This window comes from Spermophilus citellus, assembly GCF_964194105.1.
Source record: "Spermophilus citellus genome assembly, chromosome: 11".
NCBI lineage: Eukaryota > Metazoa > Chordata > Mammalia > Rodentia > Sciuridae > Spermophilus > Spermophilus citellus.
The window spans coordinates 28,144,058-28,169,706 of record NC_138192.1 but is presented as its reverse complement, the minus strand read 5'-3'; the positions used below and the strand labels follow the sequence as shown (position 1 = coordinate 28,169,706).

The 25,649-nt window shown below is 42.5% G+C and overlaps 1 protein-coding gene across 2 annotated transcripts in view; it reads right to left on the bottom strand.

The window, feature by feature from the left end:
- Positions 1–3,100: 3,100 nt before the first annotated feature.
- Positions 3,101–25,649, bottom strand: part of RALB (RAS like proto-oncogene B) — a 43,015-nt gene continuing 20,466 nt past the window's right edge. The window contains exons 2-5 of one of the 2 annotated variants that reach the window (XM_081260789.1): positions 23,976–24,153; positions 11,293–11,501; positions 6,333–6,510; positions 3,101–3,862 (exon numbers count right to left, since the gene is read on the bottom strand). In XM_081260789.1, the coding sequence (XP_081116915.1) occupies positions 3,743–3,862; positions 6,333–6,510; positions 11,293–11,501; positions 23,976–24,089 (621 nt within the window). In that variant the 5' untranslated portion in view covers positions 24,090–24,153 and the 3' untranslated portion in view covers positions 3,101–3,742. The remainder of the gene's footprint in view (positions 3,863–6,332; positions 6,511–11,292; positions 11,502–23,975; positions 24,154–25,649) is intronic. The other variant, XM_081260788.1, reaches the window with a different exon arrangement.

The following is a 25,649-nucleotide window of genomic DNA, read 5'->3' as shown; positions in this document are numbered from 1 at the left end:
AGCAATCGATGAAAGAGTCCCCTTCACTGGACACTAGGAACACTGTCCCAGAGTGGTGGCCCTGAACTGTAAAGGAAATGCAACTGCCACATAGGCTTGCCTCGGCAATGGCCCTATTTATCTGAGTCAGAATAATCAAATCATTGTGGACTGGTATTCAACTTGTAGAATGAAGCACGAAAGTCTGAATTTTGGATGGAATACACATGTCAGTCACCTTGATAATGGAAAAGCAAAGGTGTAAGAGAAGAAGGAGCTGCCGAGAAGGTCAAGGGCGAAGTTAGGAGCGTTAACTGCTCACCTTCCATAGCTGGAAGGGAAACATACGCTGAGAGCTGATTGATAATTCAACAGAGGTTCAGAGCTGGGTGCAGTGGCACATGCCTATAATCCCAGAGGCACAGGAGGCTGAGGAAGGAGGATCACGAGTTCAAAGCCAGCCTCAGCAAAAGTGAGGCCCTAAGCAACTCAGTGAGACCTGTCTCTAAATAAAATGCAAAATAGGGCTGCGGATGTGGCTCAGTGGTCAAGTGTCCCTGAGTTCAATCCCTGCTACCCGCCCCCCAAAAAAAGGATAATAAACAGAAGTTTAAATATATAGTTTAAAAAGATATGGCAGCCACTGAGAAAGGAATTAACACAGTGATATTACTGTTGACAGTGGGATGGAGTAGGTTACAGAAATGCAGGAAGCTAAATCCTCATCTCCTGAGTCCAGTCCTCACTGGAAATGTCAGAGATTGAAAATCAACGAATAGTGGCACAAGAATATTATTCAGAAATGCAGGAGTACACAGTGAATGATCTGGGGGCAGAAATGGTTAGAATGTTGAAGCACAAGTTGATTAAATTTTTTAAAATATCAAAATGAAGTTTATTCTAATATTAATATATAATATTTTGCAATATCAATTTTTATGCACTGTGAAGCTTCTATGAACCCAGAATCCTACTCCAAGCCAAACTAGGAAGTAAAATAAAGACCACAAGTAATGCATTCTCAGACTTGCTAAAGGACTGTGAAAGTTTTTTCGGTGCTTTAATAAAATGTAGCTTCCAGGCCAATGGAGATGAATTTTGTATTTCATTTACTGCCATTTGATTTAAATCTATATGCCATTACTCACCTTATATAAAATACATATTTCCCTCTGCACTTTTATGAGGGTAAAATCAGAATGTTTTCATTAATTGGAGTGGGGGTTTGCTAGTGGTATATAAATTATGATGTTGTCCTGCAGTTATTAATGTCCTTAGATTTGATCAAATAGGACACTTACAGGAAATTCTATGTCTAGGTATTTTCCCCATGTTACTTTATGGAATCATGAACAGCTAACTGTCTTTTTCTAACATTCTACTCCTCCCTCAATACACTCCAGCTATACACTGGTCTTTTGGTTGCTCCTGAACACCTCAGGGCCTTTGGATAGCTGTCCCCAAGTCCAGAAAGCTCCTGTTCACCCCACTAACATGGCTTCTCCTTCAGGTCATGAGGTCCCACCTTAAGTGTCACTCCCTTGGAGAAGCCTGTCGAACACCACATCTAAGCTCTGCCTCCTAGAGACAGCTCTATCACATTACCCAGTTTTAAGAGCCCTTTTGCTAAGATTTTCAATTTGTTTCCTCACTCAAACAAGCTCCTGGAAGTTTGGCCTGTCTTGTTCATCACCACATCCCAGCCTGACCCTCGGGAGGAGCTTGAGTATTTCTAGAATGAACACTTTACTGCTAAGCTAAGGGTATAGTATCTAATCATTCAGTAACTGTTTAAAATTTATATACGCCATTGCTTCTCTATTTTCCTATGGCACAGAGCCTCATGTGTATAATAAATTATTTTGTTAGGAACATCCATTTCTGACTGCTATCCAATTGAATATAATTGTAGAAATATACTAGCATACCAAATATGATTTCTCTAGCATGAAATAATTCATGCCTTCTTTTAAAATTTACACTATCATTACTTCGTCTATACATATTCTAAATGTACCTATTCTTGACAAACAGGTTGGCAAGCAAGGATGAAAATATAAAGGTTTCAGAAATTTGAGAATATAATTACCTCTCACTTTTTAAATTTTAAGAAGAGCAGTGATCTCTCCCAAAGGAAAGGATGAAGTTAAAATCACTGTTTATAATTTTATTTCCTAATTCAAAGGACTGACTGAAATAAAGCTTGTCTGTTATTACAGATCATCTGATAAGAACAATAATGAAAAACTTACCATCAATTCCCTTACTACTTACATTTCACATGTATGGCAGGACAATAAAATCAAAAGACCAAAATCTTGAAAAAGTTTGTTTGCTTTTTTTTTTTTTTTAATTCAAAAAAAGCCCACGATTCTTTGGGAGGTAATACAAGACTGATTTGCAAGGGTCAGATCATAATTTCCAGAATCTCTGTAATATAAATTTCAAAGGCTCCCGCTCTCCCCACTCCAATTCACTTTTGGCACCAAAACATGAAATGTTCACTTCTGAAAAATGGGGGTAAACCCACAAAATACCATGCTTTTACCACAGTCCTCCTCTCCTGGTGAGAGTTCTTCTGATTGCTGAATTTAGCATACTGATACAGTAAGAAAGATTAACAACAGCTCATCAATAAAAATCTTTTTCTAACTACCTACCTGACTATTTCAGACAAGAATCACGTTAGAAACAGCAGTCACTTCTCAGAGGTACCCGGGCAGTGGCTTCTCTTCTCTCCCCACTTGTTCTAACTCAAGTTAGAATCACAGAGCAATTCTCTGAGAGGTAGCGAAGGCTCTGGCTTCGTGATTTTAGAATACGATTTTAACTCATCACATTTTCCAGAAGAATTTGTGTGACACTGACAAGAGTGAGAGAGAAGCCTTGCTCGACCTTTGCAGGCAGAGTGAAGGTGATCAAGACGACGAGGACGTGATTACAGTGCAGAACAGGGGCCTGCAAATGGAGAAGACGTCCAAGAAATCCCATCAGAAAGGCGTGTCATCGTAAAGTACTGCTCTTGAGTCTTCACCTAGACTACAAAAAAAGAGAAGCTCCCACACAGCAATCGGGACAGAGTAGGAGAAAATCAGCCAATGTAGACTATAAATGGACAGAATTTAAACATGAAGAAAACAACCTGCTACTTTTATTTTTCATATGTGAGGAGGATTTGTAAATATGATGTTGACCTCTCCAGCCCAATTCAAGTTCACTTTTCTAACTATGCTTCAGATCCGCAGGGTATCTCCTAGAAACTTGTCTTTAAAAACCTTAGAATTTCAGTGTCATGAGAGCCCAATGGATTTTTCTGAGTACTACTGTTACAGTGATAAGGGTTGGGGGGTCTACCTCAGCACCCTCCTTCCGAAGCCTAGTAAAATAAGACATTTTATTTCAAAACAAAAGAGGGTAATGTTAAAAACCTGGGTGGGGGATAAGATGCTGTCACAATACTCTTTCTTTTTAATGAACACTTGACTGTCTCCTCCCTAGAGCTCTACCCTAGCTCAGCCCTGGAGGGAGGGGCAGGACTCGGGAAGGACAGAACTCCACAGTCCTGGCGAGGCAGCCACTCCTTTGCATGGAGAAGGGATTGTTTCTTCTTCCAGCCACCAATTCATGACTATTTGTCCCCATTTAAAGAAGTACAGGTGAATAAGGTTGGGAGAGCAGGAAGTACACCAGAAGCCAGCTACAGCCTCCCGTGTGCCCCAGCCCTGTGTCTCTGGCAGCAGGGGTCTCCCCCACCACTCGGCCTTCACAGCAGGCAGCATCTCTCTTTAAAACTTTTCTTGTTCTTGCTGCTTTTCTTGCCATTCTTGTCTTTGTTTTCTGACATCTTCTTTGCTCTGATTTCTCTCATTAAGTCAAAGAACACCTGGGAGTGGGGAGAAAGGGTGAAAAGTCATTTCATGATTTTGATGAAACAACTGAGCAGGATACCTAGTTCACTGCTACAGCCTCCAGGTCCCCAAGCTTCGGCTTAAAAACCACATGTGTTCAGAAACAAGGGTCTAGATGAAATAAGGACAACTGACCTCAAAAATGTACCCTAATCCCATAACGCAGACATCTTTGCTCGGCCACACAACTGGCCAAGCGCAGGACAGAATTGTACTGTCACTACCATAACCTGATGGCGACTCTCAGGGGATAAACTCTTTTCTAACAGTAAGTATAATGAAGGGTAAAGCGTTCTTGCAGAGAACAGATCTGTTACATTTGTGAAGTTCATAAACCTGAGGGCGACTGTGGGAATCAGACTTTCTAGCATTTCCAATCACCAGAAAAGGAAGGGTGACCCGAGCACCCGAGGCTGGCGCTGCGCTGTATACTTGTCTCTCCACCCCTGTGGGGACCTACGCAGGCCGGAAGAGCATCTGTGAGACAGTTTCCCAGCTGGTCCCCAGCAGTGTCTTGCCCTATTCTTCCCCAGGTATACCCCAACTCAACGCTCAGGGCCTTGTGACCTTAGCTGAGAGGAACTTCATCAAGAACTGGAGACACTAGATGTTTCAACATGTTAGTTGGCTGAGGATGATCATGTGTCACAGTAGTTTGGATTCTGTCCTCTGCAACCAGCAATCGTGCCAGAGGACCAAGCAGAGCCAGTGGCCAATGTATGCCTCCCACAGAGACCCCTGAGAGACCTCACAGACTGAGTGTGACAGGGAATGTGGGCTTTATTTTTGCACAGGTGTATGACACCACAGGCTCCTGTCTTATTTTCATGGATATGTCTTCTTCTTAACCCTCTGGAGTGTGGGACTCCATGTGCACATTTACTCAAGCCCCAGGCACAGAAAAGGGAACCTCAAACTGGATCAGGCTGACCTAAGCTCCTGTTTTTGACAGCCTCTCAGTAAACACACGGCCCATAAAAGCAACAGTGAACAACTCCCAATGTCACAGATTTTTCTTTTTATCCAAACACCAAAAGGCAAGAGGAGGGGCGTGGAGCGCATCCAGCTAAAATGATGACAAAGCCGTTCGCTGCTGATCTTATGGACAGCCTTCTCTGTGTAAAGTGTTTTCCAGTGACTACAATGCTGCCAGTCATAAGTGTCTGCTGGTTCCTGTTTGGCAGGTCAAGCTGGTCCAGCCGTGGGGGGAAATGACAGCAGTGAGACAGCCACCTCCCACCCTGCTCCCTGTCCCACCAAAAAACACACATCAGCAGTTTTGTGAAGTGATCCTGATTTTTTTTTTTTAAATGAAGCACAGGTGTGCACTTCCTCCGTGTTCCTCACAGACAGGAAATCATCTGAGGGAGATTTTGAGTAGCATCAGAATCAATGTAAGAATTGAGATAACAATATAAAGAAAAGCAGGCGACAACTGAATATACCTCTCATTGCAGCCGACAACTGCAGACCCTTGTTGCACACGCCACCTAGGGCTCCAAATATAGGCCCTCGGAGTTGGCATCCAAATTCCAATGTCCCTCTGACATCACCTCAAGCTCCAGGAAAGCCTGGTTAAAATCTCCCCCCCATCAGGTGAGAAACCCAGGGGACCCCTGAAGGAGGGGCGTGGGGGGCTGGCTGCTGCTCGCTACATAACAGACATAGCGCTCAGGTGCCACAGGAGTAGGGATCATGAAGGAGAGCAAGGGACAGAGCAAAGCAGCAGGGACAGCCTCAGCTTCATGCTTGCTTATTTTCGTTGTGCAGCAACCACCTTAACTTATAAGGAAAAAACAAAAAGCTAACAGTAGAAATCTCCAGGAGGTGGCTTTTGGTCAGCTTTCCTCCTTGCCATGGCGACTCTTCTGTGAGCCTCAGGAAGCGGAAGTGAGAGTACACTGTGGACGGGGTAAGAGAGAAAAGGGACCCAGAGCTGGATCCTGAGGGCAGATCCTACTGAGAGACCCATCTACAGGAGGAACCCCGGCTCTGTGCGTAGACAGAAGGAGAAAAGAACAGACCTAACCAGCAACTCAACAGGAGCAGAGGCAAGACTCATCATGCTTCTTTCAAAGCCAACTAAGCGGCAGCCTGACACCGCCAGCCCTGTTCCCCAGGCCACAGGCTGTTGGGCGGGAGCACAGGGAAGCGGAGTCTGTCCTCGCTGTCTTCACAATCCACACATCATCTCACCTGACCTCCAGAGACAGCCCATGATGAGCATCCTCTAAGGAATCCCCATGGCGAGGAGCAAGGTCTCCTTGGGCTGCTTTGGATACAGGGTCAGACCTGCCCAGTGCCTCTCACTATCATGGCATGGACGTCTGGAAAACCAGAGTCCTTGTCCAGCTTCCATAAATGGTTGCCTCAAAACCAAGTGAGGTATGTGTTTGGTCAAGGCCAAAGCCTGTTTCCAAGAAAACACCCAGGGCACAGGCCTACCTTGTCCACGTTGGCCCGCGTTTTGGCTGACGTCTCCACGTACTGCACGCCCCACTCCTCCGCTTTACTCCTGGCCTCCTCGATGGGCACTTGCCTCCGCTCCTCCAAGTCAGACTTGTTTCCCACGACAAGCAATGGGATTTTATCTTCTTCAGCCTTAACGCGGAGGATCTGTTCCCTGTTGTTACAACAAAAGTACAGCAGCCAAGAAAACCACAGTAAGAACCGAGTTCATTAACCATCCCAACAGAGGCCGTCCTAAGGCAGAAGAACTGCTCCATTTAGGGCATGTGCCAAGGAAGCACTCTGGGGTGGGGGGGCAGCCACCAGCCAGGGAGTGTTTCCAAGTCTGGTTCCCAGTTGGTCTGCATCAGAAGCCCCCAGGGCACTCTTTACAACAGTGCAGGTTTAGGGGCCCAATAATCCTAGAAATAGATGTCTGGATAGGAGGCCAGGATCGTGCATTCCTACAGGGTCCCCAGTGAATACTTGTAATCACAAAGGAAGGAAAGGGAAGGGAGGGGAAGGAAGGGGAGGGAGGAGAAAAGTCTGTGAATCTGTGGGATAAAAGCAAGCTAAAAGAAGTATCTCACAAAATCCATAATTCCCATGGTGGGGCAGAAAGGGTACGTGACTTGTGACTGTAAGAACTATGAGGTCTAGTGTTTTCCATATGGGAGGCAGCAGCCTCTGAGAGGATCTTGAAATCAATTTAGCGAGTAACAACCAGAAATTTTTTTCTTAGTGAAACAGATTATAGGAGATAGCAGAACAGAAACATCCAAGGGAATCTTAAATAATAAGTACTGGCTTGTGAAATTTCTGTTTCAATTAGATCTGTGTGTGCATATGGCTGTCCCTCAGTACCCAAGGGGCATTCATTCCAGGACACTGAGGATACCCAACTCCACAGAGGCTCAAGTGCCTTATATCAAATGGCACGGTATTTGCATATAACTGACGCATATCCTCCCATATGCTTTAAATTCTGTCTCGATTAATTTAAAAACCTAATACAGAGTAAATATTATGCAAAATGAACATTAGACTCTAGTGTTCAGGGAAGAGAAATAAGGAAAAAAAGCCTGCACATGTTCAGGACAGGAACAACCATCACAGGCCTAACTAACTTTTTTTTTTAACATTTATTTTTTGGGTATAGTTGGACATAATACCTTTATTTTATTTATTTATTTTTATGTGGTGCTTAGAATCGAATCCAGGGCCTCACATGTGCCAGACAAGCACTCTACCACTGAGCCACAATCCCGGCCCCCTAACTAACATTTTTGATCCAAGAATGTGGAACCCACAGACATGGAGGACCAACTGTATGTTCATCCCACCCACAGTTTCCACTTAGACACAGCAAATGTTCCAGGCAACAGAATTAAGATAGTTACATTAGGCAGTAGTCATATTCCAATGAACATCATTTTTCCACTGTAGTGAAAAAACGAAAATAAAGTACTTTAAAGCTTAGGGAAAAGTATTTCAAAATGTCCTCTCTAAAAAAAAAATATATGTAGCACATTCAATTTTACCTATACTAAAATTAATCACCTACCTAAAAGTAGTAATCAAAACCAAGTATTTCTAAAAACTTAAATATTCTACTCCCACTATTTTGTTCCAATAGGACACTTTTTGGGCGCTGGGGATGGAACCCAAGGCCTCATGCATGCTGGGGGAAGTGCTCTACCACAGAGCCACAGTCCCAGCATCAGTAGGGACACTTCTACTACCACATTCCAAAAAGAGTCCCCTCTGAAACAATTTTGTGGAGTTCTGTACTGATATTTATATGACAGAGCAACATTTCACAATACTAAAAATATTCCTGAAAGTTTCCATACAGGCAGTTTAAGTGCCAGATATCAAATATTTTAAGATAAATGAAAAGAAGGAAAAGTTGATGTTGAAAATCACCTCGAAGCCGCTTTGTTATAACCTGCATTTGAACAGTAGTCAAGGACGTTGATGCACTGGGAGTGATGCACACCTGTAATCCCAGTGGCTCAAGGGTCTGAGGCAGGAGGACTGTGAGCTCAAAGCCAGCCTCAGCAACTTAGTGAGGCTCTCAGCAACTCAGGGAGACCCTGTCTCTAAATAAAATATAAAAAGGATCATAGAATTTGCAGGGAAATGGATGGCACTAGAGCAGATTATGCTTAGTGAAGCTAGCCAATCCCTAAAAAATAAATACCAAATGTCTTCTTTGATATAATGAGAGCAACTATGAACAGAGCAGGGAGGAAGAGCAGGAAGAAAAGATTAACATTAAACAGAGACATGAGATGGGAGGAAAAGGGAGAGAAAAGGGAAATTGCATGGAAATGAAGGGAGACCCTCATTGCTATACAAAATTACATATAAGAGGTTGTGAGGGGAATGGGAAAATAAACAAGGAGAGAAATGAATTACAGTAGATGGGGTAGAGAGAGAAGATGGGAGGGGAGGGGAGGGGGGATAGCAGGGGATAGGAAAGGTAGCAGAATACAACAATTACTAATAGCGCATTATGTAAAATTGTGGATGTGTAACCGACGTGATTCTGAAATCTGCATTTGGGGTAAAATCGGGGGTTCATAACCCACTTCAATCTAATGTATGAAATATGATATGTCAAGAGCTTTGTAATGTTGTGAACAACCAATTAAAAAAAAAAGAAAATATAAAAAGGGCTGGGGATGTGGCTCAGTGGTGGAGCACCCCTGGGTTCAATCCCTGGTTACCTGCCCCCCCCCACAAAAAAAATTTAAAAAGAACATAATACACTTAGAAGTTGCAACAGATATAAACTATAAGAGTAAAAAACTGATACACTCCTGGCTTATTGGTTCTGCAGGGGCATAAACACCTGATTAATCAACCTACTGCTCCAAGAATGGGAGCATCAAGTTCTGAAATCTTATGACCCACTCACTCTCTCAGCTGTAAGATACTGTCCAGGAAGTTTCAGGGAAGAATGTTTCATTTTATGCTGGGGCCTTTCCATTTAGAAGATGAATACAGAGATGCTATGGTTTAAAACTGCTAACAGACCTCAGTGACTGAAGTTAACACCAGGGCTTGGAAGATTTACCTCCCTTCCTCTGTTTCCAGAAGGCATGAGAAACCCAGAGAGCTCCGAGGAGTGTATCTCAACGTCCAGAGCTCAAGTCAGGAGAGCCACCTTCCCTTTCTTTTTTGCTTCAGGGATTCATCTATCCTTTTTTCTTCTAAGAACCCCTCTTCCCACATAATCACCAAAGCCCCCTCCACAGTGAAGCAAGGCTTGCTGTAAGTCTGTGAGGACACATGAATGTTCCCTGCATGTGGTGACCCAAAGGGAACAAGACAAAGGGAAACTGTCCTGTGGAGATGACGCTGCTACCATTCAGCACGTCCCTTCTTGGTGAGCTATAGAGCAATGGGAAATCAAAGGCTCAGCACAGGGAAGAAAATAAGACAGTGTGTACTTCTGTCCTGCTTCATCCTCAAGAGAGCACGGAAACAGGTCTACATAGAGGCAAACACAATTATGAATGCATGGGCTGTGATCCAATATCGAAACCTCCAAGTATGTCTGACAAGGCTAAGAATTAATAAGACTTCTCAGAGCGAGTCCCTGTCTTCTAGCCAGTTACTTCCACACACACACAGTTTCAGAGCCCTGGGACATCCGACTCTGTACAATCGAAGTCCTACCTCATTCCTTCCACTCTCTCTGTTGGACCACCTGAGATTACCCCTCCAGGCCTCCTGGCTCACTGATGCTTTCTTTCAAATCTCAGGCTGATGTTTAGTGGCCTCATTTCACCTTTGGTTGATTATCTTACTTTCTAATCAGAACTTGTTAAAGAAAGAATTACTTGGGTTTTATTTTCTTATCTCTTTACTTCTTTCCTGTTAGACTGTGGTTATGGTTCTTCAAATACCATCTGGATACTATTATGGTTTGCATCTTCGCTGTCCCCCAAGGCCCACATGCTCAAAGGCTGTCCCCCAAGCCTGGGCCATCAGGAGATGGTGGAATCTTAGGAGGAGGAGCCTCATGGGAAAAAATTAGGTCACTGGGAGCATTCTGGGACCACAGTCCCTTCTCTCTCTCTTTGCTTCCTGGCAGGGATGAGACAAACAGCTTCCCTTTGCCATGAATTTCCACCACAATGTACTGCCTTACAGAAGCCCAAAAGCAACAGAGCCAAGCAACCATGGACTGAAACCTCTGAAACCATGAAATAAACCATCAAAATAAATGTTCCCCCTTTTTTTTTTTTTTTTTTGTAAATATCCCACCATATAGGCCACATGTCATATGAATGCACTGTGAGGGGGCCAGGGACATGACAGATTTTGCAGTTCCTACCAGAATGGAATTCAGTCTTATGCACAGTTTCATTTCATTTCTCCAATAACACCTGCATTTTTAGAGAAAGAAATAATTTCTGGATGCTCAGTAAATTTGCCCGTGATCAAAAGCTGGTAAGTGGCATGGAAGATTCATTCAGACCAGGTCTAATCACAGTCTGGCACCAGCCGGGTCCTTCCCTCGAAGTGGCAACAAATGGTCACTCTGACTCACACTATTCATTGTCTCCCCATGTCTCATAAACACCAAAATAGATCAAAATTGTCATTTATAAGTAAAATTATTTTAAAAATCAAAGACAGCTAACTCTTATCACTGTCTCAGGATTTATATGAACAAAGATACATTCTTGAGGATATGGAGTAGCTTCATCCTCGGTCAGAGACAAGATCCTTCAGATACTTCACTTGCAGAAATCTAGAACAGGAAAACCTAGAGAGATGACAATGGTGGCCTCCAGTGCGTGGAGATTCAGAAAGTCCTAGAAAACTCTTTGGGCAGAGTGCTCCCTAGTAACAAGCTCCACCTGCTCCTCCTTGGCCAAGCCCCAGGCTCCTTCTAAGTGTGAGGCGCGAGAGGGGAAGGGCTGTTTCATCTCAAACCCACCTGAACTCGGCCGTGGCCGTGAAGGCCTCGCGCTCGGTGATGGAGAACACCAGCAGAAACCCTTCCCCGCTGCGGAAGTAGTTGTCACGGATGGCTGCGTAGTCCTCCTGCCCGGCAGTGTCCAGGATGTCGATCTGCACCTCCTCCCCATCCAGGACCACCTTCTTCCTGTAACTGTCAGCCTTGGTGGGCTCATAGTCTTCCACAAACTGGGGAGATACACAGCATTATCAGCAATTAGCAAGACGTTAAGGAGAAGAAAAGCTGCCCCCAAATAAAATTTGATATCTAAGTACTTTGCTTATAATCACTTAAGTACTCAGTGGGTACCTGTAATTATCACACCACATAAAAGGCAGCATAAAATAAAATAACGTTATATAGCATTATATAAAACCTCACTTCTTTTTAGCTATGTTCAACTATTTTTTATTTTGACTGGAAACAACAGGGGCAGATGTTCCCATTTACAGATGAGAAAACCAAACACAAAGCAGAACACTCGGCACTATTATTGTCAGTACAGCATGAAATTATGATAGATCACTAGGAAATGTGAGAAATGGGAGTTCTTTTTCTAATTAACAGAAATTTAAAAATCACCTGAAAAGTAATTTGGCAAGAGGTTTACAATACGATAAAGCTCCAAATGGGTCAGAGATTAAATGTTAACAAGAAAACCGCTCAAGTACTAGAAGAAAAAAAAATGGGTGAAATCCTTTTACCACCTTGAAGTAGAGAAGGCCTTCTTAACTAAGATTCAAAATCCAGAAGTGATGTTGGAAAAAACTGATAAATTAGACTACATGAAAAAGTAGGGCTGGGGTTGTGGCTCAGTGGAAGAACATTGGCCTAGCACATGTGAGGCACTGGGTTCAATCCTCAGCACCATATAAAAATAAATATTAAATAAATAAAGGTATTGTGTCCATCTACAACTAAAAAAATTTTTAAATTAAGAGAAAAAAATTGTTTAAAAAAAGTTTTAGCAGAGCTAGCACAATATACCATAAACATAGGCAAATGACATACAGGGAAAAATTATTTGAATCCATAGTACAAGACCTAATGTCTTTAATATATAAAGAGTTCCCAGAAACAGAGGAAGAATATTGACAGTAGGGAAAAGTGGGCAATGGACATAAACAATTCACTAAAAAATAGATACCCGGTGCTAAACACATAAAAAGATGTTCATCCTCACTAGTTTTTTTTAAAAAGTGAAAATTAAAACTACATTGAGACATCATTTTTTACCAACCAGTTGGCAAAATTCCAAAAGTCTGACAACATACTTTAGGGGAAAGGCACTCTCGTACATTTCGAGCAGAAATGGAAAACAGGACAATTCCCCTGGGGAAAAATTTGTCAACAGCTGATAAAATAAGAAAAATTCCTTACCCCATCCTAGCTATCCTGCTTCTAGGAATCTAAGCTCCAGAAAGCCTGCACAAGAATATACCAAGTAATTCACTGTGGCACTGAGTGTAACTGCAGAAGATTAAAAACTTCCCAAATGCCCAGTGACAGGATTTCACATGAGATACTGTGCGGCCAGGCACCAGAGCTCCAAGGAAACAGGGAGAGCAACTTGACGTATGTAGGCATTTGCCAAAAAGGCACCTTGAAAGGACCGACAGAATTGAAAGCTGTTAAACAGAAAAACCGAAGCAAATGAGCCTACCTGAATATTCATTTGCTAGTGAAGACACACAGAAAAATAACTTAATTAATTTATGAGACTTTAGAAGAGTATCGTGAAAAAATGCATCCCATTAAAAAAAAAAAAAAACCTAAGGAGGGCCGGGGCTGTGGCTCAGTGGTAGAGCGCTTGCCTTCCATGTGTGAGGCACTAGGTTCGATTCTCAGCACCTCATAAAAATAAATGAATAAAATGAAGGTCCATCAATATCTAAAATATATATTTAAAAAAAAAATAAGGACAAAAAAGTCAAATATGAAACTTCCTCTCAGTAGTTGTATTGTTTAGTAATAATGATATTATTCCAAAGCTATTTTCTTTATATTGGTGTGTATAAAATAAGTAATCTTAATGATTCTAAAAATCAAGAAATAAACTAAGTTTAAGGACAATAATAAATAATAAATTGCCTCAGTCTGGCTGGGCACAGAATCACGAGCCACTCAAGCAGGAACAAAACTTTATTTTTGAAAAAGCCGCCAATACTCCGCCGGCAAGCCAAAAACCGGTCCACCCACGCGCGCGTCTACCAGAACGGCCCCCCCCACCTCCCCCCGAATTCCCTCCTACTATCCTTCCCCAACCAATGGGAACTCTCCAGGAGTCCCATAGCAAGCCAAGGTGAACAGCAGGAGTCCAATTTCCATATGAATGTAAATCTTAACATAATCATATCATCTCAGTGGCTAGCTGGCGTCCCCTTACAACCGAAAGTGCCATGCATCATATTATTTGCTTGTGGCTCCTAGCATCTGCCCCCTTCTGTTTAATTAAGCAACAGGCAATGTGGCTAGGGACTGTGCCTGTTAGGTATGTCCAATTCAACATATGGTTCTTACCTGTCATCGGAAAACTGACCTCTAGGCGTCAGCCTCCTGTCTTAGGTTGATACCACTGCAACTGAATCATACCCGTCACTGACTACCGATCCAGCATATAGCCATACCTGTGGATAGGCCTATGCACCAGTGGGAGGGTGAGGTTCTTTGCCTCACCTCTGTTGGCCCCCAAATTTGACCTTGGTGCCGGTGGGGGGGTGAAGTTCTTTGCCTCACCTCAGTTGGCCCCCAAAATTAGACCATCACTAGTAGAAGGGAGGAGGATACAGAAATGCCACGACATCAAGTCAATAGACGGCTCTTTAGGAAAAATTGCATCACTGGTGACACATCAGCAAAGATACTCCAGCACTGCCATAGTTCGCTGCATCAACAGATAGAGCACAATGCATACAAGTGATACATAGTCCAGGCAAGTTTTGTAAGCAGTTCAAAGTGGAGGAATCTATCAATATGTCCATTTCCTCCCAAAATAAATCGACTCAGTGATTGAGCATTACTTGTTGAGTTATTATTCATTGATGCATCAGTTTATACAGTGTGTTGTGATAATTATTGAAGAAGTTGTAGTTTGGTTTCATCTTTGTCTTCACCGGCACTGGGATGAAAATAGGGATTGACAATGATGTTAAGAGAAAAAAAAATAAATAATAAATAATAAACTAAGTTAAGGACAATGTATTTTTAAAAATTAAATGGTGCTGGTACAGCTGGATCCCCTACTTCATACCACATACCAAAATTAAAATAGATCAAAAAATTAAAATTATAAACTCTTAGAAGAAAACACAAGTGTACATCTTCATGACCTAGTATCTGGCAATGTATTCTTCAATATGATACCAAACGAACAAGTAACAAAAAAAAAAGACAGGTAAACCGGTCTTCACTGAAATTAAAATTTTTCAGACTTCAAAGGACACTGTCAAGATGGTGAGAGACAACCCAGAGAAAGAGAGATACTTGTAAATCACATGTCTATTAAGGGGATTATTTCTAGAATACATAAAGAACTCTGGAAATTCAATCATAAAAAGAGATAACCGAATTAAAAACAGGAAAAGGGGGGGGGGTTGTGGCTGTGGCTCAGTGGTAGAGCACTCGCCTGGCACATGTGAGGCACTGGTTTTGATTCTCAGCACCACATATGAATAAATAAAGGTATCCTACAATTAAAAAAAAGTCTGAAAAAAAACCAGGCAATATGATGATGTAGTTCAATGGTAGAACACAATGGTAGAGGCCCTGGGCTCAATCTTCAGGACCAAAAAAAGGGGAAGAGAGCGCAAAGAATCTAAATACACAATTTTCCAAAGAAGATAAACAAAGAGCAATAAGCACATGAAAAGATGCTCAGCATCACTCACCATCAGGAAAACATAAGTCAAACCACAATGAGACACCACTTCAAACCACAGGATGGCTGTAATACGCAGACAGACAACAAGCTGGGCATGGTGGTACATGCTTGAAATCCTAGCTACTTGGGAGGCTGAGGCAGGAAGATCGAAAGTTTCAGGCCAATCTCAATAACTCATGAGACCCTAAGCAACTTGGCAAGACTATCTCAAAAAATACAAAGGTTTTGGGCTGTAGCTCATTGGTAAAGTATCCCAGTACCAAAAAAAAAAAAAAAAAAAAAGAAGAAGGGTGGGGGACAATAACAATTGTCAAGAATATGGAGAAACTGGAACCCTCAAATATTGCTGGTAAGAGTGGAAAATGGTGTAGGTACTATGGAAAACAGATTGGCAGTTCATCAAACAATTATAATAGAGTAATCACATGCCTCTGCAATTACTTGCCCAGGTATACACTCAAAGGAATTTAAGATGTTTTCATCTTGAACACCCATGTCCATAGCAACTTACTCATAAGAGTCAAAAAGCAGTAACAACCAAATGTCCCTCAATTGTTGGAAAAACAAAATGTGGCCTATCCAAACAATGAAATATTATTCAGTCATAAAGGTAATGAAGTAGACCGGTACCTGTGATCCCAATAACTTGGGAGGCTGAGGCAGGAGGATTGCAAATTCAAAGCCAGCCTCAGCAACTTAGTGAGACCCTGTCTCTAAATAAAATACAAAAAAGGACTGGGGATGTGGCTCAGTGATTGAGTGCCCCTGAGTTCAATCCCCAATACCAAAAAAAAAAAAAAGTAATGAAGTTTCAATTCATGCTACAACTTGGATGAACCTTGTCGAATTCTACTAAGTCAAAAAAGGCCAACACAGAAGACCGCATATTGTATGAGCCTATTTATGTGAACTATGCAGAACAGACAAATCTTTGGAGATAGAAAGTAGATTAGACAGTAGATAGTAAGTAGGTACTCGGGCTGGAGGGATAAAGAATAGGAAATGACTCCTAGTGGATGTGGGGTGAGGAAAATGTTCTGGAATGAGATACTGGTGATGGTTGTACAACTCTGTGAATATTCTAGATATCACTAAATTCTACACTTTAAAAGAGGAAGTTTTTTTTTTTCCTGTGGGGTAGTGGGGAGGGTTCTGGGGATTGCAAGGGGACTCAACCACTGAACCACATCCCCAGCCCTTTTTTGTATTTTATTTAGAGACAGGGTCTCACTGAGTTGCTTAGCATCTTGGTGTGCTGAGGCTGGCTTTGAACCTCAACCCTCCTGTCTCAGCCTCCCCATCCACTGGGATTACATGCGTGCACCACTGTGCCCAGCTAAAAGAGGAAGTTTTATGTGAATCTTATCACAATTTTTTTTATTTTACTAATGTTATTTATTTATTTATTTATTTATTTATTTATTTATTTATTTTTATTTTATTGTTGGTTGTTCAAAACATTACATAGTTCTTAATATACCAAAAAAGGAATAAGTACTGTTACATGCTACAACAGGGATGAACTTGCAAAACACGATGCTAGGAGAAAGTCATGAAGGCGATATTGTGTGACTCCATTTAGGTAAATCCACACAAACAGAAAGTGGTTGCGAGAGGCCAGGGGCAGGAGAGGAGGAAGTAGTAATGGGTGTGACTGCTAATACACAGGGCTTTTTTCTTGAGTGATGAAACTTAGACAATGGTGAATGTTACACATCTGCATAAACATACAAAAGAAGTGAATTATACACTTTAACAGACTGCTTTTCATGCTATGTGAATTATACTCAAAGTTGTAAGAAAAATTTATAATCTAAAAACTGAATTGCAAATATCAACAGAATTTAAGGTTCCTTCAAAGAACACTCCTAAAAATACCTTATATTATTAATTAATGGCTGCCAGTTCAAATTATTTTAAATCTAAAAATAAAAATCCTAAAATAGTAGGCTAGGGATATAGCTCAGTGGTAGAGTGCTTGCCTAGCATGTGCAAGACCCTGGGTTCAATCCCCAGTACAAAAAAAAAAAAAATCCTAAAATATTTTAATCCTGGGTTCTCTTAACTTCATACTAGTAATTATAATGTGAAAACTTGCCTATGCTTTGCAACAGTATCTGTCCTTTTAACTTTCCAAAGAGACAAATACATGATCCCAAAAAGACAAAACCACCACTCCTCCATCACTCAGAATCTCTGCATATCACCATAAACATCTCAACTGGGCATTTCTGAGCTTCTAAGAAGAAAGCCGCCACAGTTTCACTGATCCTTTGACACCAGAAGTCTGAATTTCAGACATACCCGCATAGCTCTGCACTGAGTAAAGCCTGGTATTATTAGAACATTCTATCGCAACCCTGATGTTTACATTTTTCAGGTAGAATCAGAAAATCACCAAAGTCTCTGTTAATATGAACCATACTCGTCCTCTACTGGCCTGCAAAGCTTCGTGTGGTTCAGTTTCAGATGCCCAAGATGCACAGGTCCAAGACACATTCACACACACCCCTTCTCCCCGCACCCCCTTAACATTTTATAGTTATTTTTTGTTTTTAGTTATAGATGGACACAGTGCCTTTATTTATTTATGAAACCCAGGGCCTCACAAGTGCTCCACCCGAGCCACAATCCCAGCCCCCACACCCCTTCTTATTGAGCCAAGTCTAGGGAGACTTTGGGGAGACTGAGTCTGAAGTGGCTGCTGCCAAAGCATCCTCACCCCAACCTCACTTTCATGGAAAAAGCTAAACATCTTTGCTATGGTTTGGACCTGGAATATCCCCCAAGGCCCATGTGTTGAAGGCTCTGTCCCCAGTCCTAGGAGCCACATGGGAGGCAGTAGACCTTTAAGAGGTGGTGCCCAGTGGACGCCTGCAGGTTGGTGGGAGAGTGCCCCTGAAGGGACTTCTCTCTCTCTCCCTCCCTCCCTCCCTCTCCCTCTCTCTCATACCCCAGCCATGAAGTGGGTAGCTTTCTCTGCCAGGCACTCCTGCCAGGATGGGTGCTTTGTCACAGGCCAACAACAGCAGGGCCAACTGATCCCAGGGATGAAAACCTTAAAACCTTAAACATTTTCTCTTTATCAAGTTATCATCTCAGGTACCTGTCACAGTGACAGAAATTTACTAACACAATCTTCAAGTGTGTTAGGCCAGGGCTTAAAAAGTTACGATCTCCGATCAGCCCCACTGGCAGTTCCCTTTAATTACTGTCAAAGTGAGACTCTAGAAAGGAATAGACTGGCTCCTTCCATAGTCCAAGTTTCACAAAAAATTTCATGGTGTTAGTTAGCTGGCCCCTGAGCAAAAGCCTCGGTGTCCGTCTCTGTGAAATCTAGCTGGCTTCGTGATCTCTCAGGTAGGAGTTATCACAACTGGCCACACGTCAGACAGCATACTGGAAATGGAGGCCTCGTTCTCAACTCCAGATTAAAAAAAAAAAAAAAAAGTCTTCTGAATAAAGGAGAGTGTATTTCAAGCTATGGTTAATAATCACTGATAGGGTCTCCTCAAGCTCTAAAATTATGACTCTAGAACTATCCTGCCCAATATTGTAGCCTATAGCCACATTTCAAGTGCATAATAGCCACAAGTATTCTGAATCCTAACTCCCATCAACATCCTCTTTTCCCTAGTCTCTGTTACATTAAAGAAGAAAAATAAGAAATTTTTAGTAAGCAAATTACAATTACTGAGTTACTAAGCAAATTATGATCCCAGAGCTAGCTTGCTAATACAGTCATCACTAGCCACATTTCAAGTGTACTACACAACAGCATTAGAAAATCAATCAAAGACTCCCCCAGATACACATCACTTCTATTCTTTCCCTGTCCTGATTTTATTTTGCCATTTCTTCAATAACCACTACTTTCTGGTCTTCAAATAATGTTAGCCCACAAGAAAAACAGACCAAGGCAAAGCATAGTTTCCCTTGTCTTTATGAAGGACAGGAAAAAAAAAACCTCTTGTTCTTCTGCATCTTTCCCCTCCCCTCTACACACACACACACACACACACACACACACACACACACACTCCCAGACCGGGCTTTCTTAGTCTCCTATGGTGTCAGCAGCAGTATTGAGCTGTAAAATAGGTCCTAGTCTCACAGAGGACTAGAACTCTGTATCTGAACTTGCCCTTGGATTTGGCATCCCGAGGCCCTCAATTACCTGCACTGTAGGAGTCTCCATTCTCTGATCAGCCACAGCTCTGTTATGATTTGGATATGGTTTGTCCCCACCAACACTCATGCTGAAATCCGGTTGCCAATGTAATGGTATTGCAAGCTGACAGCACTTTTACAAGGCAATTAGACCCTGAGGGATCCACCCTCACAAAGGAAACAAAGTGGTTCCTACAAGAGTGGGTTAGTTACCATGAGTGGGTTGTCATACAACACCTGGCTACTTTGTACCCTCGTCTCTTTACATATTCCTGCTTGCCCATCTGCTTTCCACCATGCATGCAGCAGCACATGGCCCACACCAAAAGCCAAGGAGATGCAGGACCATGCTCTTGGATTCCCAGACCCATAGCCAAAATAAACCTCTTTTCTTTACAAATTTCCCAGTCACAGCTATTGTTAGAGCAACAGAAAATGGATAAAGACAGTCCCAGAAAGGTTTCTCAACAGCAGCACTGATATTTTATGATGGTTAATTTTTTTTTGTACTGGGGATTGAACTCAGGGGCACTCGACCACTGAGCCACATCCCCAGCCCTGTTTTTTATATCTTATTTAGAGACAGGGTCTCACTGAGTTGCTTAGTGCCTTGCTTTTGCTAAAGCTGGTTTTGAACTCCCAATGCTGCTGATCATGCTACCATGCATAGGACAGCCCCACAACAAAGAATTATCAGAGGGTGCGGTGGTGCACCCTATAATCCCAGTGGCTTGGGAGGCTGAGGCAAGAGGCCCCTACCTTCCAGTAGTACTCTCCCTCTGGTAGTGACAACTAAAACTGGCTCCAGGCATTGCTGAATATCCTCTGACAGAAAAAAGCCTCTTCCCCACCTCTGTTAACAACTGCATTTCTAACCTTTCCCCCTCATCCTAACTCCTTCCTCACTCTTTCCCCTTCTTACAAAAGAAGAATATGTAAGTTTTAAAAAGCAATTTACAAGTTATCAACAAAAGCAAACAAGAAAAATTTCCACGGCAGAGTTCTCAACTTCTCTCCTTCTAAGCAAAAATGTTTGAAGTATATTTAGCAGAGTCTGCCAGATTTACCCACTTCAGCACCTAGTTTAAGATAAAAAGAAGTAGGCATTGACCACAAAAATGTCCCACTGTAAGATACAGGTGGTGTGACCCAGAAGGAGATACAGGTTGTAGCCTGATGCTTACTGATTTGAGGGACCCCTCCTTTAAAAAAGGATTCACAATATTAGGTGCAAAATGAGTATTTATCTCCATGAGAAAAGCAATAATAATTCATTATAAAAATTTAAAGATATACATACACTAGGCACATACACTTTCAGGCAACCCCCAATGAGCCACACCCGTGGATAATGCACTCCCCTAGAATGCAGACAGACCTTGGAATTGCTTCTAGCCACAGAATATGGTAACCATGATGGGATTAGGCCCAAGAGGCCCTTTCCTTATACAGCCTACCCCACATATGCACGGGTTCTCTATCCAGATTCAATCAATCACAGATCAAAATGTAGTTAGGCCTACAATGGTTTCATCTGTACTGGACCTGGATAGACTTTGCTCCTTATCATTATTCCCTTAACAATATACAGTGCAACAACTATTTGCATTGCATTTATGTTGTATTAGGTATTATAAATAATCTAGAGATAATTTAAAGTATGTGGGAGGATGTGTGTAGGTTAAATGCAAACACTATGTTCTGGTTTGGATGTGAGGGGTCCCCCAAAAGCTCACATGTGAGACAATGCAAGAAGGTTCAGAGGAGAAATGATGGGGTTGTGAGAGTCTGAACCCAATCCGTGAATTAATCTCCTGATAGGAATTGAGTGGTAAGTGAAGTCATAGTGTGTGGTTGGAGGAGGTGGGACCTGGAGTGTGGCTTGGGGGCTATTTGTATCTGGAGGGTGGAGAACTCTGTTTCCTAATCATCATGTGAGCTGGTTCCCTCTGCCACACTCTCTGCCATGATGGCCTGCCTCACCTCGAGCCCCAAGGAATGGAGCCTGCCTGTCCTGAAACCATGAGCCCTCAAATCAACTCTTCCTCCTCTATAGTTGTTCTGATTGGGCCCTTTTAGCCACAGTAGCAGAAAAGCTGCCTAAGACATGCTACATCATTCTATAAAAGGAACTTGAGCATCTGTGGATTTTAGTATCAGTAGGAATCACAGAACCAATCCCTTATAGATACCAAGCAACAACTATACAAGACTCTGTCTTAGCTGAGCCTACAAAGTCCCCTGCTGGTCTTGAAGAAGACAGCTGACATAGAATGAACTGCCTACCCAGTGTGACAGGGGACTGGGAGCAACCTGTAGAAGCTGAGGGCCAATGTCTTTCATCCACAAAGAACTAAACTCTGCCAATAATCAGGGAACATGGAAGAAAACTGAGCCTCAGACAAGATGACAGCCCTGGCCAACATCTTGACTGGAGCCTTAGGAGACCCTGAGTAGAGGCTCCACCTAAGCCACACTTCAACTCTTGACCCATGGAAATTGCGACAAGAAATGTATGTTTTCAAACTACATTTGCTAAATTTGTGTCCATGATTACATGGCAAGAGAAAACTAGGACAAATACTGACATCACAAAACCCAGGAAAATACTTTAATATTGTTATTCATTAACTGCCTGACATCTCTAGAATACCTTTTTAAAAATTTGCTATATACTCTTTCTTGTCATATGCCAACAACTTTGAAATGTTTTTCTATAAAGAATAACAAATAATGTAGCCATGCTGATGGAAATTTCTCTTGTACTGACAGTTTAGAAAAGGTTCTTTCAGCTTCACAAACACATGACATTACTCGTAATGAAAATTTTAGTTCTGTAGTCTGCCCATGTCCATATCCATGAGTTTCCCAATTGTGGATTCAACCAATCACAGATGAAAAATATTCAGAAAAAAAATGTTTACACAGACATGTACACTTATTTTTCTTGTCATTATTCCCTCTATGATATCAACTATCTACATAGTGCTTACATTGTGTTAGGTATTATAAGGAACCTAGAGAGCACTTACAGTGTATACAGATTATGTACAAATACCATTCCATTTTATAAAGGGACTATGAATTTTGGAATCTTTGGAGGGTCCTGGAACCAATCCTTCACAGATACAAAGGGACAAATATACTGACACATTTACGAAATACATATGAAGTTTCAGTGTAAGATCTGGAAGAAATTTCCAGACCAATTGCTAGCTCCATATATTTTGCCCCTTGTTTCTCCTCCACCACCCCCACACTCGCAGTGCTGGGTCCCACAGGACATGTTCTTGCTGCGACCCGCCTGGCCCTGCAACACACATCACAATGCTAGTGAGTCACACAGTGGGTGGCAGGAATGTTCCCACCCCATGTACTAAAGTGACTCTGTGCACGCAAACACACACATACACACACACAACCGATATTTCCCAACTAACCCCTATCCCTAACTGAACTTCCCTGAGCTAGAATCAGAAATGTCCACAGCCACTCCAACAGCACCTAACACAAGAGGAAGTGGGACAGAGGAAAGTCTAGTAGAAAGATAGTGATCTTCTCCAACTGTGCCCTAGTTTTCTCTCTTTGGCAAATTTCATAGAGCGTACACTTGTGTGAATGCCATGCTAAGGTGTGGGCTTTGCTCTGAAAATGCCCTCTACCAGAAGGTCCAGCTAATGGCCATCCAGCAGAAACTCTGGTAGCCACAGAAATCAAGACTGTGCTGTCATATTGGACTCAACACCACTCACATTAATCACATAAAGTAAGTAATACAAGTGTTGGGTAAGAATGGCACAAGCCTTACCTTGCTGCATAGAGAATCAAGAACTTGATGTCCATCACTTAGGAAAAAATTAGGTTCTTATGACAACTCAGCTCCCTTTTTCTTCTTTCCCCAAATTGACTAGGCACAAAGCTAACTATCTAGCAAGTATTGAGAAATACTTGCTGTTAGTCAGTTTCTAGCACTGTGACAAAATACTAGATAATCAGTTTAAAAGAGGAAAGGTTTATTTTTGGCTTATGGTGTCAGTCCACAGTTAGTCAGCCCTGTTGCTTTGGGGCCTGTGGTGAGGCAGCGTGTCATAGTGGGATCACAGGTGGAAGGTGCTCATCTCTAGCAACTGAGAAGCCAAAGAGAGAAAATAGATGGGACCAGGTCCCAACATCCCCTTTAAGGGCACACCTCCCTGTGACCTGACTCTCTCTCACTAGGGCCCAGCTCCTAAAGGTCCCGCCACCTGCTGCTAACACCCCAGGATGGGGACCGAGATCTAACAAGGGGCCTGTGGGTAAAACCCCAGATTCAAACTCTGGCACCTATACAAAGGCCTCTCTCCGCTCCCTCGCTCTTGTCACAAAGAAATATCAAAGAACAAGAGTGGAGACAACGTGAGCAGAGGCGCCTCACATCCCTGCCAGAGTCGAAGTCACATCTAAAATCAGCACCCGGACCTTATGTTGGGAAGTCCCCTAGGAGGCTATTCCCAAACCACCTTGACACGGATTTGTCCCATGAACCCTATGCACATGGGGGAAGGGCACCAAAACATGGCTGGGACATTGTCCCACTAAGGAGTCCACACAGGCAGTGTGGCTGGCGTCTTACCTCGTCGTACATGAACTGGAGCGTCAGGGCTGACTTGCCGACCCCGCCACTGCCAACCATGATCACCTTGTGAAGGGCCAGGGAGCTCTGGCCCTTGTTCTTGTTCGCAGCCATCCTGCTGGCTTAACGGAGGTGACAGGTGACAGCACGCGGACAGAAGAGCCAGTCGGAGAGCTGCCGGTGACAAAGACAAAGACTTAGACGCAGTTCAACACGCCTATGCTTTGGGAATTGGACAAAGATAAAAGCCCTGTGACCACCTGGAAGTCATTTATCCCCACAGAGCCAGGGCCAGAGTAACACCAAGTCAAGAAAAAAGACACGGGAGCACAGCCTGAGCCTCCCACTGGGGAGGGTGAAGAGGATGCTGTCACTAGAGTCCATACACCCCCCAGGGCTTCCCTGGGACAGAATGACCGAAAGGCTCCAAGTCTCAATTCCCACCACTTCCCCGAGTCACCCAGTGTGCCAGGGAACCATGTGGCGACCTGGATCTCCAGTTTTTTATCCTTACTCCTCTCCTTGTACCTGTCCCTCTAGCCTCACACTTCCCCACCCCACACACAAACTCACAGCCCTCCATGTGAATTAAGGAGGTGGCTGAAGAGGAATAAGTAGATATATTATTTTATAGTAATATATAAATACCCCTCAGGACACAGGACACAGTTAAAAGAAGTATGTAATTATTTACTCCAGGTTTGTTTAAAGTAATGAACTAAAAGAAGTTAATTTTTTAAAAAATAACAATTAATTTAAATCAGTTTGTCCTCCTCAAAAATAAGAAAATGAGTACCAATCCTGGCATTAAGGGAGATGAAATATGCCCCATAAGTAAATTCAACAGATATCTAGACCCTGTTCTGACCCAAGAGCTAATCTTTAAATAATTTATATGGGGGTGGAGTTCTATTTCCATACATCTCAGCAAAATGGACCCAAATCTGGTTCTGCCATTTGTGAGCTATGTGACCTACGACTAGTTATTTAATTTCTCTAAGTTACAGGGTTTTCTTTTTTTTAATTTTTAATTTTTTGTAGTTGTAGACAGCATGCCTTTATTTATTGACTTATTTTTAAATGTGGTGCTGAGGATTGAACCCAGTGCCTCACACGTACTAAGCAAGGGCTCTGCCACTGAGCCCCAGCCCCTGGTTACATGGTTTTCTTATCTGTAAATACATATAAATGGGCATTTAAACCTGCAGGATGGTCCTGAGAACTACAGGACCTAACATGTGAAAGATCTAAGCACAGGATCTAGCACATAGTAGGGATGTAATAATGGTTGGCTGCCGTCCTGTTTAACAGGGTGGTTTTAATTAGATTTTCTATGTGTGTGTGTGTGTGGTGCTGGGGATGGAACCCAGTGCCTCACATGTGCTAGGCAAATGGTCCACCACTGAGCCACAACCCCAGCCCTAACAGGGTATGTTTTTAATTACAACATCATGGGCTCCTATTTCTCTTCTTGTTGAGTTGAAAACACTCCCACTAGAAAAAAAACAAATACACACAACACACAAATCACTGGGAAAAACAGAACATCATTTTAAATCAGTTGTTTCCATCCCTGGCTTCAAGCAGCTTAGAGCTATACCAACATCCTGTGTCAGAGATTTTGATGCAGCCTGAAACTCGGGACTTCTAAAGATTCCCAGGTGACTCTCGTGG